Source organism: Haliotis rufescens, unplaced genomic scaffold (assembly GCF_023055435.1).
Source record: "Haliotis rufescens isolate VD_foot unplaced genomic scaffold, xgHalRufe1.0.p SCAF_6, whole genome shotgun sequence".
NCBI lineage: Eukaryota > Metazoa > Mollusca > Gastropoda > Lepetellida > Haliotidae > Haliotis > Haliotis rufescens.
In genome coordinates, this window is record NW_025964334.1 from 43,611,536 (window position 1) to 43,632,387 (window position 20,852).

The 20,852-nt window shown below is 38.9% G+C and overlaps 1 protein-coding gene across 2 annotated transcripts; it reads left to right on the forward strand.

Annotated features, from left to right (window-relative positions):
* Window positions 1–1,577: 1,577 nt before the first annotated feature.
* Window positions 1,578–15,743, forward strand: LOC124114614 (forkhead box protein G1-like). 2 transcript variants are annotated; one of them, XM_048385654.1, is made up of 6 exons: window positions 1,578–2,929; window positions 6,361–6,403; window positions 8,162–8,351; window positions 8,501–8,718; window positions 9,612–9,762; window positions 10,242–15,743. In XM_048385654.1, exons 1-5 carry the CDS (start codon window positions 2,046–2,048, stop codon window positions 9,741–9,743), a joined length of 1,467 nt encoding a protein of 488 aa, XP_048241611.1. In that variant the 5' UTR covers window positions 1,578–2,045; the 3' UTR covers window positions 9,744–9,762; window positions 10,242–15,743. The 2 variants fall into 2 exon arrangements, with proteins under 2 accessions (XP_048241611.1, XP_048241610.1); XM_048385653.1 differs by having other exon boundaries at window positions 1,579–2,929; window positions 9,612–9,726.
* The last annotated feature ends 5,109 nt before the right edge of the window (window positions 15,744–20,852 follow it).

Below are 20,852 nucleotides of genomic sequence, written 5' to 3' on the forward strand. Positions count from 1 at the left end.
AACCAACCAACCATTTCCGGTATGGATCTATTTATGAAACATATTGTATAGATCTACATATTATTTACATTCTATATATTTTCTTACAATAGTATTGGCAACGAAAGCATATAAATTTCTTCATTGGTGTCGAGGAGAAAATATAAGACTCTCCATATAAATATTTAACCATATTAGACTAAGTTCTCTTTTGTTTCATTTCCTCCAGTCGTTCTATATCATAAAGGCTAAGCTGTTTCTGATAAAGTGTATACAATTGCAATGTATTATAGCAGATATGGACATAAGTAACATAATTACATTTGAACTGTGTAAGAACATATTTTCCACATTACACAGCAAATATAAGCATGGCCTCTTCATTTTGAAGTGCCCATAAAATGTTCGTGGAATCAGGCATGCGAAACCTTTAATTCTGTATATATATTTTATGTAACGTTTAACCTGATAAAGCGCACATGCACGTGCATAAAAAAGTAACACCCTTGATTCCCTTCCGTTCAGTACTTTGGTGTTCATCTGTTTGTTGTCAGAGAAAACCCGTACATGTGTTATTCTATTTTTTTACAGTTAATAGATAATTGTAATTGTTGTAATTGAACTTAAAATGCAATAAAAAATATATCAAGGGGCAGTTGATAGTTTCACAGAAATGGTGAATGTAGCAGAAATTAACTATTTACAGTGAATGAAAGCTCCCATTTTGCCATGAAAACTATTTATGTGTAAAAGTCAAAATGAAATATAAAAATGGTCTGGCATTGTTATGTCATGCGTACCGATATTGTCTCAATACATATTGTTCAACTTATGTCATTTAACGATAGCTACGGGCATTCTAAATAGACTTTATAGCTCGAATATAGTTTAAAAAAACAATACCTGTCCTTCGTTAAAGGTACAGGGGTTTGACCGATAGTGAATAAAGGATGAAGAAATCTGGGGGGAAATAATTTGTAATTGATACATGTATCTGTTATAAACGCAAAGGCAAAATAACTGTGATCATATAAAGCTTATGATTACTGAAAATGGATATAATCATTTTGAGTATTTCAATTTCAAATTTTGAATCTGTTTACATTTTAAATGTATTCAATCATAAAATCTTTACAAAGCCTTTTGGGCCAATCTTCAGCCCATGGGGTGGGTGGGGGTGGGGGTGGGGTGGGGGTGGTGTTTTTAACACATAAGCAAATGATAATAAAATAAGAACATGATATTACAGTTAAGAACTGAATTTAATTCTTTTTTTTAGAGATACTTGTCTGATGGTGTATTTCACAGTAAAGTAGTTAAACGTCTACGTGTGTGTGTGTGTGTATGTGTGTGTATGTGTGTGTGATGTAACCGAGATACTGTCCAAAGAGGTGTGATACGTATTGATTATTTTGTTGAAAAAAAGCATCACGAACAATCTGTGAAATATCCTGCATTTGAAAATGCATTAATGACAGTAATTATAACCACTGCAGCAGACATTCGTCCATGTCTGGTTACATTAAATTAGTATATTAGTAAGTATAATAACCATATTAATTACCATATATTAGATCTATATTCCTTTCTCAAAACGTGTGTGTATAAATATTAGGTTTCTGTTCTTTAAACCTTAATAACTCGAATATCGGAACAGCTATTCTTCGTCATTACCAATAATAACTCGGTGTATTAAAAGATTGATTCGCTCTGTCACGATAAGGACGGTGTACAAACACGCACGGGCACCTGCTCGATCTGAGAAAAACGGGACCTGTTATGGCATGTCGCCTTGACAACAACCAACCAGTGATGCTTAATTCAAACCTCGTGACAATCGACATCCAATCAGCGCGCGGTATTTTGAACGTAGTACGTTTCTTTGTCCCCCAGATTGACCAACAGAATTTTACTACTTTACTACAACTGGAAACTTTACTACTGCGTCTCATGTACTTGGCAAATGGGCATCTACTGTGATTACCTGAATCCAACATTGACGTAACAGGACTTGATATACTACAATAACGAAATTTGCCGTTTGTGAGACCTTTCATTCAACTTGTATGGAAAATTCTTATGTGTGGAAAACCAGTAAGAGAGGATCGGATTTATCAAAACACTGCAGCTCTCCAGTCCAGCCACATCTCTCTTACATGCTTCTCTGTGAATTACTGAAAATGGATATATATAATCACAATGATCCAGACCATTTGTCAGTAATGGACATGATGGATGATAGAAATGATCTGGATAGTTTGTTTCTGAATTCCGACAGGCAGGATTGTGGCTTGGATCCAAAGTTAGACACAGTCTCAGTACTTCCTGATCTCGATGCAATGGACACTGGTGTTTCAGCTACGGGAGCATTCGGGGAATTTGACTGGATTCAAGGCCTCCAAAGTGCGGCACTTGCACAGCTACATCAACTGTCAGAAACTGAAAATACCGATCCGAATCTTCTTGTAAATCCACAAACTGCCATTCCAGTGCACCTGCAGCCACCAGCTCATACGCAAACAGTACGTGATGCTATGTTGACTGAAAATCTGAACAATGTGAGTGTGATCGTGACGAGTACCCCAACAACCACCCTATCCCTTGATTCCTTAGGATCACAGAATACTGTGTTTACTACACAAAGTGGTTTTGCAGTTTCAAATCAAAACAAAAATGTACTGTCTCCTTCAGAAAGCTCGCCTGTATTGGTGGGCCACCTACAGAACGGAATCCGTCCCCGATCACACATAACAGTTAACTTGCCACCAGCACCTGGACAAAGCGTCAGTATATCTACCCATGCACATACTAAGAAAGACACGGACAATAATAAACCGACAGAGAAAATCTTCCCAAAACCTGTCTATTCATACAGTTGTCTGATAGCCCTGGCTTTGAAAAACAGTCAGAATGGCAGTTTACCTGTCAGTGAAATCTACAACTTCATGACGTAAGTATCAAGGTCAAACAATGCAGTTTTTATGTAGTTTTTATGTAACAAGTGATTTCGTCTATTACATATCGTATTATCTAACACTTATATACTGACATAATTAAGTTACATGAGTTCTTACATATCTCAGCTTTGTGGAAATCATATAAACAAAGGAGCGCCTGATACATATTGTTGTTGATTCATAACCAGCTGATAAAAGAACAACATGTTAGCTGACCAGTAAATTCTTTTATTTATGTTGGGAATTTCAATAGATCTAGGCCTACATATATATATAATATTCAAAGTTTGATCTGTGCAGGTATATTTAAAAAAAAAAAATATTTGAACATACTAAAACCAGACAACTATGATGACTATGCTAGAGAAGTTCTGTTAAAGTGTATGCTTTTTGGTAATTGGTAGATATGTATTTTTATGTTTGGTAATTGGGAATACCCACCCAAACAAAGTATCTGTCTGTCCATCATGTTTGGTTTCGGGTGGATAACTCAACTGTTCAATATTTCTTCATGAAACTTCCTATATGTATACACATCAGGCATGCACTGAACTGGTGCCTTTTTGTTTTTAAGAAATTAAAACAAATCAATTTTGCATTTCCATGGCAACAGGTTGGGCTTAGGTTAAATGATGATATTATGGCTGGGACGGGTACAGGGGTCGGTACTGAGTAGGACCCGGCTACCCACAGAACTACCCGGACCGGTGGTTAGTCACAAATTTATATTGTTTAATGGCAAAAATTAACTAGAACTCTATGGTTACGCTTTTAAGTGACAAATGTTCAGATTTCTTTCTGACTATACACACATTCCTTCTGACTTCTTATGTTTGCATAAAGATAAAACTTCAGTCAGCTTCAGATTGGTTTATACATGTATAATGTATATTTTAATATCTGTATATCCTATAGCATGATACTGTGCTTTGTCTATCAGTTTAGATGGGAAAACGTAACAAACAAAATGCAAGTATAACGTAGGTTGTATATGTCTTTGATCAAAAACAGTTTGTTTTTCTTGACATAAAGTTTCAGTGGCAAGAGACCAAAATAACAATGGAGTGGATAGGCAAATAAAATTATATATATTTTTTATTTATTTGGTTGATGGTGTTTGGCTGTAATTTGTAATTTGGAAAACAAAATGTGGTAAGATGATCGTTCTTTTTAAATAGATAAGCATTTCATGCATGACTAACATTTATATTTTAGTTATGGACACTTGTGTATCTAAATACATTTTGACAGGAGTACGGTCAAATGTTTCCCAATCAGACATTTTGTACTATCTCTTGAGACCTACAGCCGGTAGATCTACCTGGATATGGTCGGACAATTGGTGCAAGTATTGTTGCCAAAACAATTAATTGAAACATCCAAATCTTATAGAGTTCATTCTATTTGATCATAATATAATGTTGATGGTATTAATGTTATTGTCATGATTGGAGGGATATTTTGGTAACTCAAAGTCTCAAACATGTCAAAATGTCAGGATAATCAACATGATCAATATCTTAATTTTCTTATGACTTCTGTTTTATTTCTTGCAACTCATCTGTCCAGCATTTATTTTGGACCGGAGACACCATGGACACTGACAGTGCCTAACCTTATATGTTTTTGGGGAAACTCTTTACTATGCCAGCCCATAGAAGGGACGGGATAGAAATGCAGTTTGTTTTAAGTCAGAACATGATATTTGTCATACAGCTTCCTTTTTTTATATGAAGAAACTTATTTTGTTCAAATCAATGTTAAAGCCCAACCACAAGTGTCATGCACAACAGATAAGGTTACTTTTCCCTTTCTACTGACTGTCTCTAGTATCTCTTCAGCTTGTCATCAAATTGTCTCTTGGAATGCTGAATCAGTCTAGCACTGGTTTTGTGTAAGGGAGTCGAATGGAGGTTGGATAGAGATTAAGATATTCAGCTGTTAAAGAAATCTTGCATATTATTTGTTTCAAAATAGGCATTATAGAACACTAAGCCTATATAGATACATCCATATGATATACATGGACATCATGAGAGAAGTACATATTTTGGATTAATAAGGGGGTCAAGGGACAATGTTATCTATATAACAATTTGAGTATTAAATTTACAATGAAGAATTATTATTTTTTTGTTTTTAAGATGTAGCTTATCCACATCAAACTTTCCTCTTATGGTAATAAAAATCCAGCAGTGGACCAGCACTTATCACAATTAAGGAGTGACGTTCTTGGAGCTGACAGGGTTAATTGATACCTATTTATACAAGGACCCTCCTGCCACATGATAAAGCTGATAACACCAGATAGCTACAGATGTTGGAAAGTTAGACCATGGTCAATCATTAAATTGTATTTGGTCAGATTTTGCAAAAAGTTTGAAAATCCCATTGTTAAGAACTACAGGGGCCTTGTGTGAATGTAATGACAAGAAGAAGGAATCAGTATTAGCACTCTACATCATTGCAAAATGCTTTTGTTTTCTTTAACTCACTGACAGTCACTATTGATGTTTGCACCAAAATAAGAATGTAGTGTCATAAAGGTATTCCTTCATAAGTCATGCGAGCAAAAGAGCCTTGTGACTATTTTTCAAAATATAATCATTGATAAGCACTGAAAGAGACTGCTTAATTTTTCAAATAATTATCACAGGGAAACTAAATTGAGAAATTTGGCTTTCGGTATCTCTCATTTTCAGGTAAAAGAAACTTCATAGAGAATCTTACTCAAGTGTCTTTTGATAACCAAAATATCAACACAAGTCTACAGTCAATAAAAGTTGAAAACTCTTATCGACAATTTTTGATATACTTGATATAAAAAGACAAGAAGGCGAGATTCATCCAATATCATCTTTCAACTTTCTCAGTTTGTAAATTGCATTGTCCATTATCTGCAAGACTGTAAATGCTTGGAAAAAATCAGTGCATGAATGCATCATGTGACATTGTCCATTGTGTAAATATTCTCACATGAGATGTTAGTTTCTCAGCAGTTACAGAAAGGGACCGACAATTTGATATGATTTCGTCTGGAGAAATGTTTTCCATAATTAAACAATCGGTCTGAAGATTTTTTAAAAGAAATACACCTTACAACAATGTAATTTTTGTGGCAGGCAGACAGTTTCATATTTTTTTCAACAGTATGAAGCATAATTATATTTTTAAAAACTTTTTTTCAGCCCCCCCCCCCCCCCCCCCCACACACACACAAGTGGATTAATGATTGGGTATCAGTAGTTTTGGAAACTATGGATACCATCTTTATCTTTTTGCTAATGTCTTTCTTCTGCCAAACTACCTACCCATTATGTGATAAATATAATCCTACAGTTAAATCAGATAAGAGTTAGCATATAGTAAGTAAACTGAACACATGATATTAATTAAAGTTGTTTCTTAATAATTTCATTTTCAGGGAAAACTTTCCATATTTCAAGACTGCTCCTGATGGTTGGAAGGTATGTAATTTGCATCAGTGTCGTTATTCACCTAGATGATGAGGTTAGTTGAAAGTCTGTATTCTATAATTGTAATTAGTGATGATAATAGGATAAAGCTGTGGGTAGGGCTAGCTAAAATTAGTTAAAAAGATTGATAATCTGAATCATCATTGATGGGAAGAAATATTAACAATTATCGATATGAAATTGTTGCAGAGCTCCAGATAAGCTTTTGGTGTTGTGGGTATTTTATCCATGCATTTTAAAATCATTGGGTATCAGTAATTCTATCTGGGTATTCAAATTTCTGTTACCCACTAGTTTTTACACATGTGGGTATTTAAGTTAACTATTTAAAAACACTATTCATCTAGTCCCTGCAAACTTGGAGGAAGGTGTGTATTGTAGGACTAGTTGTTGAGGTGAGAGGAAGGTGTGTATTGTAGGACTAGTTGTTGAGGTGGGAGGTGGTGTGTATTGTAGGACTAGTTGTTGAGGTGGGAGGAAGGTGTGTATTGTAGGACTAGTTGTTGAGGTGGGAGGTGGTGTGTATTGTAGGACTAGTTGTTGAGGTGGGAGGTGGTGTGTATTGTAGGACTAGTTGTTGAGGTGGGAGGTGGTGTGTATTGTAGGACTAGTTGTTGAGGTGGGAGGAAGGTGTGTATTGGAGGACTAGTTGTTGAGGTGGGAGGTGGTGTGTATTGTAGGACTAGTTGTTGAGGTGGAAGGAAGGTGTGTATTGTAGGACTAGTTGTTGAGGTGGGAGGTGGTGTGTATTGTAGGACTAGTTGTTGAGGTGGGAGGTGGGGTGTATTGTAGGACTAGTTGTTGAGGTGGGAGGAAGGTGTGTATTGTAGGACTAGTTGTTGAGGTGGGAGGTGGTGTGTATTGTAGGACTAGTTGTTGAGGTGGGAGGAAGGTGTATGTTATGGGACTAGTTGTTGAGGTGGGAGGTGGTGTGTATTGTAGGACTAGTTGTTGAGGTGGGAGGTGGGGTGTATTGTAGGACTAGTTGTTGAGGTGGGAGGTGGTGTGTATTGTAGGACTAGTTGTTGAGGTGGGAGGAAGGTGTGTATTGTAGGACTAGTTGTTGAGGTGGGAGGTGGTGTGTATTGTAGGACTAGTTGTTGAGGTGGGAGGTGGGGTGTATTGTAGGACTAGTTGTTGAGGTGGGAGGAAGGTGTGTATTGTAGGACTAGTTGTTGAGGTGGGAGGAAGGTGTATGTTATGGGACTAGTTGTTGAGGTGGGAGGTGGTGTGTATTGTAGGACTAGTTGTTGAAGTGGGAGGTGGTGTGTATTGTAGGACTAGTTGTTGAGGTGGGAGGTGGTGTGTATTGTAGGACTAGTTGTTGAGGTGGGAGGTGGTGTGTATTGTAGGACTAGTTGTTGAGGTGGGAGGAAGGTGTGTATTGTAGGACTAGTTGTTGAGGTGGGAGGTGGGGTGTATTGTAGGACTAGTTGTTGAGGTGGGAGGAAGGTGTATGTTATGGGACCAGTTGTTGAGGTGGGAGGAAGGTGTGTATTGTAGGAGTAGTTTTTGAGATTGTCAAGATGTTTGTGATTGGGTGAAGGAAACAACATGTCAAGCATCAACTTTAGGATTCGCTTTCATACAAAAAAATCCTTTGATTATGTAATAAGTGCTTGGTTAGAGTAGCAAAGCTCTGAGAATACTTTTGTATTTAATAAATAAGTTTGATACATCGAATTTGGTTAACATTATTATTTTGCAATATACTTAAAACCTTAAAGTGGTGTTCTTCATAATTTTCAGAATTCGGTACGACACAATCTGTCTCTGAACAAGTGTTTTGAGAAAGTGGACAACCCTAAATTGAGCAGCAATGCCAAGAAGGGGTGTCTGTGGGCCCTCAATCCTGCCAAGAAAGACAAGATGGAGGAAGAGATAGCCAAAGGAAGCAAGAAAGACCCAGTCGCTTTACACAGCAGCATGGCCTACCCAGGTGAGTCGACACTGATGATCAACAATCAACCTGTGTTTATGTGGGTGTTCAGCTGGAAAATAACAAATCCTGTGTCCATTTCCACCAGGTGTTGCAGATGTCCACAATAATACTTAATAGTTAATGTGTATTCTTGTTGTGTGTCATAGAGAGGCTGGAGAAGATTGAGCGTGGTGAAGCTGGACTCCACATGGAGCCAACCACACCAGCGGCTGCACCAGCAGCTCCCTGCGCCCCGTCAGACCTCACTGCCAACTCACACACACCAGCCAAACCTGATGATCTGTTTGCATCAGAACTTCGTGATCTCAACGTCCTTGACTCCAACTTCACCCTCGACCCCTCACTGTCTGACCTTGCCATGCAGGTAATCAGGACTCTTGCTAGTTCTAGAGGAACTGTCCTAGGAACATGCTAAAGACAAGCATGATCCTTTTCTGGGGAAGGGGTGGTGGTCATTTTCAAAATAGGGAGTGACAAAATACTTGGTGATCCTTACTCTCAGCAAACCATGTCAGTGTGCTTGTTCAGATGTTATTCGATATTTTTGTGCCCAATGCAGGTCAATCTGGGAAGACAGATGACTTTCAATTGAACCTTAGCTTGCTTATCTCCATATTCATGAATGGGAGAGACAGCCTTTGACTTCCCATCACAAGATTTGTAATCTTTTAACATACTAGCCACCGTTAAGTCAGACGTGTATCCTTAGTCAGACGTGTATCCTGAGTCAGACGTGTATCCTAAGTCAGACGTGTATCCTGAGTCAGACGTGTATCCTTAGTCAGACGTGTATCCTTAGTCAGACGTGTATCCTGAGTCAGACGTGTATCCTGAGTCACATGTATCCTTAGTCAGACATGTATCCTGAGTCAGATGTGTATCGTGAGTCACATGTATCCTTAGTCAGACGTGTATCCTGAGTCAGATGTGTATCGTGAGTCACATGTATCCTTAGTCAGACATGTATCCTGAGTCAGATGTGTATCGTGAGTCACATGTATCCTTAGTCAGACGTGTATCCTGAGTCAGATGTGTATCGTGAGACACATGTATCCTTAGTCAGACGTGTATCCTGAGTCAGATGTGTATCGTGAGTCACATGTATCCTTAGTCAGATGTATCCTGAGTCAGATGTGTATCCTGAGTCAGATGTGTATTGTGAGTCACATGTATCCTTAGTCAGACGTGTATCCTGAGTCAGATGTGTATCGTGAGTCAGATGTGTATCGTGAGTCAGATGTGGTTTTTGTGTTGCAGCATGGACTATGGGATGATGATCTTGCAAATGACCTCAACATTGACATGAGCCCCCATGTTGCTATGGCAACTGTGGGGTCACCTGTGGCATCGTCAGGCTCCTCCAGCAGTTCAGGTAGCGCCTTGTCCTAGGATCAGCCTAGGTAGCGGGGTAATTTTTTTTATTGACACCGATCATGACCGACAACACTTGCTACTTTATACAGATTAGTTAGGGGAAGAATTAAAAATGCTGAGATCACCATATCGGATGTTTATGATAAAATATTCTGACAATCAGACAATGGGTTGTAAAGTGAAACATGAATTTAGGTTGCTGTTTTCCAAATGACTTGTTTTATTGCACTAAATTTATTTTTCAGGTTTGATATATTGCTATCATTATTGTACATTAAATGGGTTTCCTGAAAAAAACTAGATGCTGACTGTGTCAAAGAATGAGAATAGTGAAAATATAAAATTATACATGAAGGGATAACTGGAAAAGCAGGCTTAAGTCCTACAAACTAAAGCTGTATTCTGCTTGAACCACATGCAGTTGTTAATAAGATAACCTTTTCTCATTGTGTACTTGTTATATGCGGATGAAGTAAAGAGTTGATTGTTTTCTAGCCATGTGTTGTGTTGCAGTGTTTGCTGGTCTGCCCGGAGCCACCTTCCATGGGACGTGTGTGTACACCTCTAGTCCAGTTGCTGGGCTGCGGTCACCATCGCCAGGAACACTGACCGCAACGCTGCTCAGTCTAACCACACCAAATCGCACACTGTCTGTTGCTCAGACCTGACTTGATGGCCACACTGTTATGCCATTTAATTCCTTGAAGTATTTCGTTTTGATCTCGTGACATACATTTTGAAACATATTTCACCATTTTACTGCCGTTTTATTGCATTTATCATTTGAAACACTGCCAATACGTTTGTGGAGATAATAACATCAATGCTGAACTGCAATATTAGCCATTTATATTCAAAGTTTGAATGTATATATTGTTCCAGTGGATCTATGTTCTCTATTTATTTAATGTGCCTGTGTTTTCCCCTACCGGCTTCACTTCTGTGTTCGAAATCAAGCATGAAGTCAAGGGTCTTTGTCATAACCCTAACAATTTAGATTTAGACCCCAGGACCTGCCATAAATTTGAACATGGTAGTGTGTTGGTGTAAGTTCACCATGTAGGTCTTTACACCAGTCTTGCTGCAGTGTGTTGGTGTAAGTTCACCATGTAGGTCTTTACACCAGTCTTGCTGCAGTGTGTTGGTGTAAGTTCACCATGTAGGTCTTTACACCAGTCTTGCTGCAGTGTGTTGGTGTAAGTTCACCATGTAGGTCTTTACAACAGTCTTGCTGCAGTGTGCTGGTGTAAGTTCACCATGTAGGTCTTTACACCAGTCTTGCTGCAGTGTGTTGGTGTAAGTTCACCATGTAGGTCTTTACACCAGTCTTGCTGCAGTGTGTTGGTGTAAGTTCACCATGTAGGTCTTTACACCAGTCTTGCTGCAGTGTGTTGGTGTAAGTTCACCATGTAGGTCTTTACACCAGTCTTGCTGCAGTGTGCTGGTGTAAGTTCACCATGTAGGTCTTTACACCAGTCTTGCTGCAGTGTGTTGGTGTAAGTTCACCATGTAGGTCTTTACACCAGTCTTGCTGCAGTGTGTTGGTGTAAGTTCACCATGTAGGTCTTTACACCAGTCTTGCTGCAGTGTGTTGGTGTAAGTTCACCATGTAGGTCTTTACACCAGTCTTGCTGCAGTGTGTTGGTGTAAGTTCACCATGTAGGTCTTTACACCAGTCTTGCTGCAGTGTGTTGGTGTAAGTTCACCATGTAGGTCTTTACACCAGTCTTGCTGCAGTGTGCTGGTGTAAGTTCACCATGTAGGTCTTTACACCAGTCTTTTATCGTTAACCTTATATTTATGGACAACTGTTTGCATATAAATTTGCTTGGGTAATTCAAATGAAAATATAATGTATATTTTAATATCTGTATATCCTATAGCATGATACTGTGCTTTGTCTATCAGTTTAGATGGGAAAACGTAACAAACAAAATGCAAGTATAACGTAGGTTGTATATGTCTTTGATCAAAAACAGTTTGTTTTTCTTGACATAAAGTTTCAGTGGCAAGAGACCAAAATAACAATGGAGTGGATAGGCAAATAAAATTATATATATTTTTTATTTATTTGGTTGATGGTGTTTGGCTGTAATTTGTAATTTGGAAAACAAAATGTGGTAAGATGATCGTTCTTTTTAAATAGATAAGCATTTCATGCATGACTAACATTTATATTTTAGTTATGGACACTTGTCCTGAAATGTCATTTCTACGGCAAACATAATGTTTTCCTTGTGAGCCACTGTTCCTTGTTTGTTTTAGCAGGCAGTGAATGATTGTTGCATGATGGACCATGCTTGCCATAAACAAGGAATTATGGGGATAAAAATGTACTTCCTCCAAAAAGAATGCTGGTTGAAACTTTGGCAGTAACTGTATATAAGTATATCCTGATAACGTACTGTCATGAGTTACTTAAAGTGCTGCTAAATTTGATGTTTGGATGAAATGCATGTGCATCACAGACCTCTAGATGTAGTGCTTGCAGTACATTTGTCAGGATATAAATGTAGTCTATATGGTCAACAGTCTGAAGGTGGCCTCTCATAGGATTTTTTATTGCATATATGTCCCTTTTATTAAAGTGACAAACTTACCAAAAAATGAATTCTGCTATACTTATGATCTAAGTTAGTTCACTCAAAATACCAATATTTCATATTTCAATGATAATATGCTATGGGGAATGCCATGTTTGGATGTTGTTTTGCTGGGGAATATCAACTGAATCTCACCTGATGGTGTTTATCAATCATTAAGGGAAACACGGACTTGTTCAGGGGGAAAGACTTCGGAGTGGGTGTGTGGTTCTGTAGTGCAAGGGGCGTATTCACCTGATGGGGGACAGTAGTGCAAGGGGCGTATTCACCTGATGGGGGACAGAAGTGCAAGGGGCGTATTCACCTGATGGGGGACAGTAGTGCAAGGGGCGTATTCACCTGCTGGGGAACAGTAGTGCTAGGGGCGTTTTCACCTGATGGGGAACAGTAGTGCAAGGGGCATATTCACCTGATGGGGGACAGTAGTGCAAGGGGCGTATTCACCTGATGGGGGACAGTAGTGCCAGGGGCGTATTCACCTGATGGGGGACAGTAGTGCCAGGGGCGTTTTCACCTGATGGGGGACAGTAGTGCAAGGGGCGTATTCACCTGATGGGGAACAGTAGTGCAAGGGGTGTATTCACCTGATGGGGGACAGTAGTGCTAGGGGTGTATTCACCTGATGGGGGACAGTAGTGCAAGGGGTGTACTCACCTGATGGGGGACAGTAGTGCAAGGGGCGTATTCACCTGATGGGGGACAGTAGTGCAAGGGGCGTATTCACCTGCTGGGGGATAGTAGTGCAAGGGGTGTACTCACCTGATGGGGGATAGTTTACTGCCATTGAAGAGAAGCCATGCTGATTGAGACTTCAGGTGTGAATCATGAATCCTACAATGTACAATATAAACTATAAAACCAACAAGCCGAATGTGTTCATGTTCCTTGACAGTATTGTCACAATTAACCTATATCCTGTAAATCATAACATTATTCCATCACTAAATTAATGTGAGTGTCGACCCCTGGCCTTAAATGTGTCGTGAAATTAATGTGGGGTAGCCATGCCTTTGAACTATAAATTGTAGAAGACAGTAATCCATGATACGGTATGGGAAAATAATAGTTCAAGTAGATAACTTCCACAAACTTGACTGACTCATGTGTGGTCACAAATGAAAAGCACAAAATTCCAATACAAATAAATCATATTCCAATGAGATAGGTCAGGTCACTGTCAAAGATTTACAGGTTTCAAGTGTTTTTACGTGTTAATGAGCAGTGTTGTGTATTCACCATGACTGCTGTTGCTGTACTGGACATTTTCATAATGTGAGGAAGCAGTGTTTTGCTTGTAATTATAAGATTATTTGACAAGATTACAATGGAAAGAGACCTCGTCATACATGGTTGGCAACTTCTTAGCTGCTTGATCAACTTTCGTAAAGGAAGTGACGACACTTGACACAGAACTTGATGAGAAGCCCTATCTAATTCTAGTGCTCAGTGACATTGGTTATTGTAAGCTCTGTTATGTATGTCATCGTTTCTGACCATGTGCAGTGAACTTGACATGACAATATACTCCAATATGTCCCGATAAAAATGTGTCACTTTATGAATTCGAGCAACGACCACTCGCTTTTTTCACATTAATTTCATGCTCGCATTTTAATTTCATGATTTACATTACCTATTTATTCTGGTGCAAACAAGATCCTAGGATGTATCCACCTAAAGAGCAACAGTTATATGTTGTTAATGTTTGTACATAGATATCCATGGCCGTCAAGTTTATACTTTGTTTACAAACATTTTAAATGTTATGTATATGAAGAAAACCTATTTATCGTACTGTTACATGTTGTTGATGTATAGTGTATGTTGATGTCCCCTTCAAGAATGGACTTAATAAAGTCAGGCTCAACATTTCCTTCGTCCTTTTTACTTGAAATAGTTGAGTCATTTTACTGAATATTTGTTGTATTCCTGATATGTGTTTGTGTGAGATTTTTAAAGAAATACTTCAAGCATTGGCTTCAAAACTCTTTGAAACTTAAAATAGAAGCTTAAGTGAGCAGATTAGCTGACACTTGTTCTTGGTGCTTGTGTTTGCATTAATAGTGGCCTTTCTAACTAATGCGTGCATTATACCAGTTTTAACGCTTTAGTTTTATGGTTTAGATTGACTATCATTATCATTAGCTACGGTAACTCCTATCTCTGTGCTACTCCAAATTGGTTCATAGGCATTACCTTGTCATCCTTCAACTTCTAAGTAGACACAATTTTATGGATAACAACTTCTTTAAAACTGTCTTGCTTGACAACGGTATAAGGATCTATACCAAAATGTCGCTTTTTACAGTAATAAAGAAGTTGTTTTCCATAAAATTGTGTCTACCTTGTCATCTGAGATACACCCCTATGAACGATTTTGATTTTGACTTGACTGTTCCATAGTGTTTTCCTACTACATCACAGTTCCAAACCTGCTTTGCACTGTATATGCTTCAGCAATAAACATGTACAGTATCTTCATCTGATGAAACATGCAACATGATTCACTTGGCTTCAAATATGAGTATTCATATATTAGATCCTGCAGCAATATATTTACTTATGAGTTGGAAACTGGACCAGTAAAGATTGTTTTTCTGCCATTGTGCTCGGTGATGGCAGCCAAAAATACCTTAACTGCAGCTACTTCTCTGATATCAGCATTGCTTGACTGACCTCAGCGCTGCCTCTCTTAGCTCAGCGTTGCTTCACTGATCTGTTTGGCCTTGTAGAGTTTGTAGTTGTGAATGATTTTGAGTCAATCCTTTTTCAGCCTCTGCAAATGTGTCCTATTGTGTTTACTAGTATTTAGTTTGCAGTTACTGTTTTCAGATATCAAACAATCTTAGACATATTTTGTCAAGCACATCATCTACCTTGCCCCAAGATTAGGAGGTAGCTTCTCGGGAGTCAGTCAGTCAGGGGGGTCACCAGTCAACTGTACCTAGTTATCAGAGTGATTATTCATGTGCCCAGTTGTGGGTCATGTTGTCTGATTGTTATATAACCATAGTGCTTATATAGTGACTGTAACCTGGTTCCTTTTGCTCTTTTTTCCATTTATTTTCTTTACAAGGGAGACACTGCATGCAGGCAATCATACACACTGTTGTGTTTCCTCGTAGTCCAAGACAACATTGTTAAGTGTTTGTTATGTATTTTATCTTCCAACTTGTAAAGAAGTCCGATGACTTATTTAGTTTTTGCTGTATTGTTGGAAATTATGTGAAATGGCAACGATTCAAAATGTGATGTGCCTTACTTTGTGTTCTGTCATTCCATCACTGGTCATACATGGTTGTTACTGCAACAATGCCATTTGGTTGTCCTTCCATACACTGTTATCTAAGTGGAAAGTGTACGTAAATTGTGTACATAATGTGTGAAAAATATCAATAAATTCTCTGAAAGATTAATGTTTCTGTCACTTTTTCACAATTTCACAATTGTGAAATATGATCAGCAGTATTACAGCTACATGTAGACACAGACAAACAGCCAGAAGCATTGACATCACCTATACAGTAGCATCACATCATCACCTGTACAGTAGCATCACACATCACCTGTACAGTGGCATCACATCACCTGTACAGCAGCATCACATCATCACCTGTACAGTAGCATCACACATCACCTGTACAGTGGCATCACATCATCACCTGTACAGTGGCATCACATCACACATCACCTGTACAGTAGCATCACATCATCACCTGTACAGTAGCATCACCATCACCTGTACAGTGGCATCACATCATCACCTGTACACTAGCATCACATCACACATCACCTGTACAGTGGCATCACATCACACATCACCTGTACAGTGGCATCACATCATCACCTGTACAGCAGCATCACATCGCTATCACCTGTACAGTACCATCACATCATCACCTGTACAGTAGCATCACATCACTATCACCCGTACAGTAGCATCACATCACTATCACCTGTACAGTGGCATCACATCACCTGTACAGTAGCATCACATCATCACCTGTACAGTAGCATCACATCATCACCTGTACAGTGGCATCACATCTTCACCCATACAGTAGCATCACATGACTATCACCTGTACAGTGGCATCACATCATCACCTGTACAGTAGCATCACATCACACATCACCTGTACAGTAGCATCACACATCACCTGCACAGTAGCATCACATCACTATCACCTGTACAGTATCATCACATCACTATCACCTGTACAGTAGCATCACACATCACCTGTACAGTAGCATCACATCATCACCTGTACAGTAGCATCACATCATCACCTGTACAGTGGCATCACATGACTATCACCTGTACAGTAGCATCACATCACTATCACCTGTACAGTAGCATCACATCATCACCTGTACAGTAACATCACATCATCACCTGTACAGTAGCATCACATCATCACCTGTACAGTGGCATCACATCTTCACCCGTACAGTAGCATCACATGACTATCACCCGTACAGGAGCATCACATGACTATCACCTGTACAGTGGCATCACATCAGCACCTGTACAGTAGCATCACATCACACATCACCTGTACAGTAGCATCACACATCACCTGCACAGTAGCATCACATCACTATCACCTGTACAGTATCATCACATCACTATCACCTGAACAGTAGCATCACACATCACCTGTACAGTGGCATCACATCATCACCTGTACAGTAGCATCACATCACTATCACCTGTACAGTTGCATCACATCACTATCACCTGTACAGTGACTATGGTGACTATAATAACATACAACCACTGGTGACTATAACAATGTACAGCCACTGGTGACTATAATATATAATAACGAACAGCCACTGGTGACTATAATAACATATTGCCACTGGTGACTATAATAACGTACAGCCACTGGTGACTATAATAACGTACAGCCACTGGTGACAAAATAACGTACAACCACTGGTTACTATAATAACTTACAACCACTGGTGACTATAACAACGTACAGCCACTGGTGACTATAATAACATATTGCCACTGGTTACTATAATAACGTACAGCCAATGGTGACGATAATAACGTACAACCACTGCTGACTATAATAACATATTGCCACTGGTGACTTTAATAACCTATTGCCACTGGTGATTATAATAACGTACAGCCAATGTTGACTATAATAACTTACAACCACTGCTGACTATAATAACATATTGCCACTGGTGACTTTAATAAAGAATAACCACTGCTGACTACAATAACGAACAGCAACTGGTGACTATAATAACTTACAACCACTGGTGACTATAATAACGAACAGCCACTGGTGACTATAATAACATATTGCCACTGGTGACTATAATAACGTACAGCCACTGGTGACTATAATAACGTACAACCACTGGTTACTATAATAACTTACAACCACTAGTGACTATAACAACGTACAGCCACTGGTGACTATAATAACACATTGCCACTGGTGACTATAATAACGTACAGCCACTGGTTACTATAATAACTTGCAACCACTGGTGACTATAACAACGTACAGCCACTGGTGAATATAATAACATATTGCCACTGGTGACTATAATAACGTACAGCCACTGGTGACTGTAATAACGTACAACCACTGGTTACTATAATAACTTACAACCACTGGTGACTATAACAACGTACAGCCACTGGTGACTATAATAACATATTGCCACTGGTGACTATAACAACGTACAGCCAATGGTGACGATAATAACGTACAACCACTGCTGACTATAATAACATATTGCCACTGGTGACTTTAATAACCTATTGCCACTGGTGATTATAATAACGTACAGCCAATGTTGACTATAATAACTTACAACCACTGCTGACTATAATAACATATTGCCACTGGTTACTATAATAACTTACAACCACTGGTGACTATAACAACGTACAGCCACTGGTGACTATAATAACATATTGCCACTGGTGACTATAATAACGTACAGCCACTGGTGACTGTAATAACGTACAACCACTGGTTACTATAATAACTTACAACCACTGGTGACTATAACAACGTACAGCCACTGGTGACTATAATAACATATTGCCACTGGTGACTATAACAACGTACAGCCAATGGTGACGATAATAACGTACAACCACTGCTGACTATAATAACATATTGCCACTGGTGACTTTAATAACCTATTGCCACTGGTGATTATAATAACGTACAGCCAATGTTGACTATAATAACTTACAACCACTGCTGACTATAATAACATATTGCCACTGGTTACTATAATAACTTACAACCACTGGTGACTATAACAACGTACAGCCACTGGTGACTATAATAACATATTGCCACTGGTTACTATAATAACGTACAGCCAATGGTGACTATAATACGTTCAACCACTGCTGACTATAATAACATATTGCCACTGGTGACTTTAATAACATATTGCCACTGGTGACTATAATAACGTACAGCCACTGGTGACTATAATAACTTACAACCACTGGTGACCATAACAACGTACAGCCACTGGTGACTATAATAACATATTGCCACTGGTGACTATAATAACGTACAGCCACTGGTGACTGTAATAACGTACAACCACTGGTTACTATAATAACTTACAACCACTGGTGACTATAACAACGTACAGCCACTGGTGACTATAATAACATATTGCCACTGGTTACTATAATAACGTACAGCCAATGGTGACTATAATAACGTTCAACCACTGCTGACTATAATAACATATTGCCACTGGTGACTTTAATAACATATTGCCACTGGTGACTTTAATAACATATTGCCACTGGTGACTATAATAACGTACAGCCACTGGTGACTATAATAACTTACAACCACTGGTGACCATAACAACGTACAGCCACTGGTGACTATAATAACATATTGCCACTGGTGACTATAATAACGTACAGCCACTGGTGACTGTAATAACGTACAACCACTGGTTACTATAATAACTTACAACCACTGGTGACTATAACAACGTACAGCCACTGGTGACTATAATAACATATTGCCACTGGTTACTATAATAACGTACAGCCAATGGTGACTATAATAACGTTCAACCACTGCTGACTATAATAACATATTGCCACTGGTGACTTTAATAACATATTGCCACTGGTGACTATAATAACGTACAGCCACTGGTGACTATAATAACGTACAGCCACTGGTGACTGTAATAACGTACAACCACTGGTTACTATAATAACTTACAACCACTGGTGACTATAACAACGTACAGCCACTGGTGACTATAATAACGTACAGCCACTAGTGACTATAACAACGTACAGCCACTGGTGACTATAACAACGTACAGCCACTGGTGACTATAACAACGTACAGCCACTGGTGACTATAACAACGTACAGCCACTGGTGACTATAACAACGTACAGCCACTGGTGACTATAATAACATATTGCCACTGGTGACTATAATAACGTTCAACCACTGCTGACTATAATAACATATTGCCACTGGTGACTTTAATAACATATTGCCACTGGTAACTATTAAAACGTACAACCACTGGTGACTATAATAACTTACAACCACTGGTGACTATAATAACTTACAACCACTGGTGACTAATAACGTACAACCACTGGTGACTAATAACATACAACCACTGGTGACTATAATAAAGTACAGCCACTGGTGACTATAATATCTTACAACCACTGGTGACTATAATAACGTACAGCCACTGGTGATGGCATAAATCCTGTTGGGGAATCACGAAGGAATCATAGTAGTGCAGCCTACGTATAGGAGAATGTCCGAAATCTCGCCATTATTTTCGCACGTGAAGCTTGTTCGAGGCCGTTAGGCCGAGAACAAGTTTCACGTGCGAAAATAATGGCGAGATTGAGGACTTTCTCCTACTTAAAACAAAGTTCGATCAAGTTGATGCCTCAAACTAATCTTCAAGTGATATCCACGTGCTAAACTGACGGAGGTGTGTTCTAGTTGTACATGGTCATGACAAACCAAGTCGCTAAAACACACCAATAAACGTGCAAAACTATGGGAGTGGTCTGTATAACTGCACATGCAACATGATATTTTTCGATTTTCGATGAACGACGTTCGACTCGGCAGGGTTGTCAGCATGAGTGCGAATGATTCCAAAACGATTTATTTGTCACACAAAATAGTTTCACGAACACTTTTGAGGTGGACGTTAATTCAGATTTTGAAACTTTACTAAATTTGGATTCAAATGAACTTCCAAACTTTGATGTTGGTAAATGTGAGTTGATTGATCTCGAAGGGTTTTCCTCAGGTTCCGACACTGATCTGTACAAAGCAAGCCAAGCAATTGAATCTAACCTTCTTGATATGCTACCTTGTAACACTCGCTCGCCATTAACTTCATCAGAAATACCTCAATCACGTGGCGCTTCTGAACAAAGCATAGATTCAAGTTCAGCAAGGTTTGCCAAGCCAACATCTGATATTGACATCAAGAAGTTGTGTGATT

What these genes read in the sequence shown, in the direction of transcription:
- LOC124114614 (XM_048385653.1), top strand. Translation starts at nt 2,046, where the DNA reads ATGGAAAATTCTTATGTGTGGAAAACCAGTAAGAGAGGATCGGATTTA. An exon ending in CTGCTCCTGATGGTTGGAAG is followed by an intron (nt 6,404 to 8,161) that starts GTATGTAATTTG and finishes CATAATTTTCAG; the next exon opens with AATTCGGTACGACACAATCT. An exon ending in AGGCTCCTCCAGCAGTTCAG is followed by an intron (nt 9,727 to 10,241) that starts GTAGCGCCTTGT and finishes GTTGTGTTGCAG; the next exon opens with TGTTTGCTGGTCTGCCCGGA.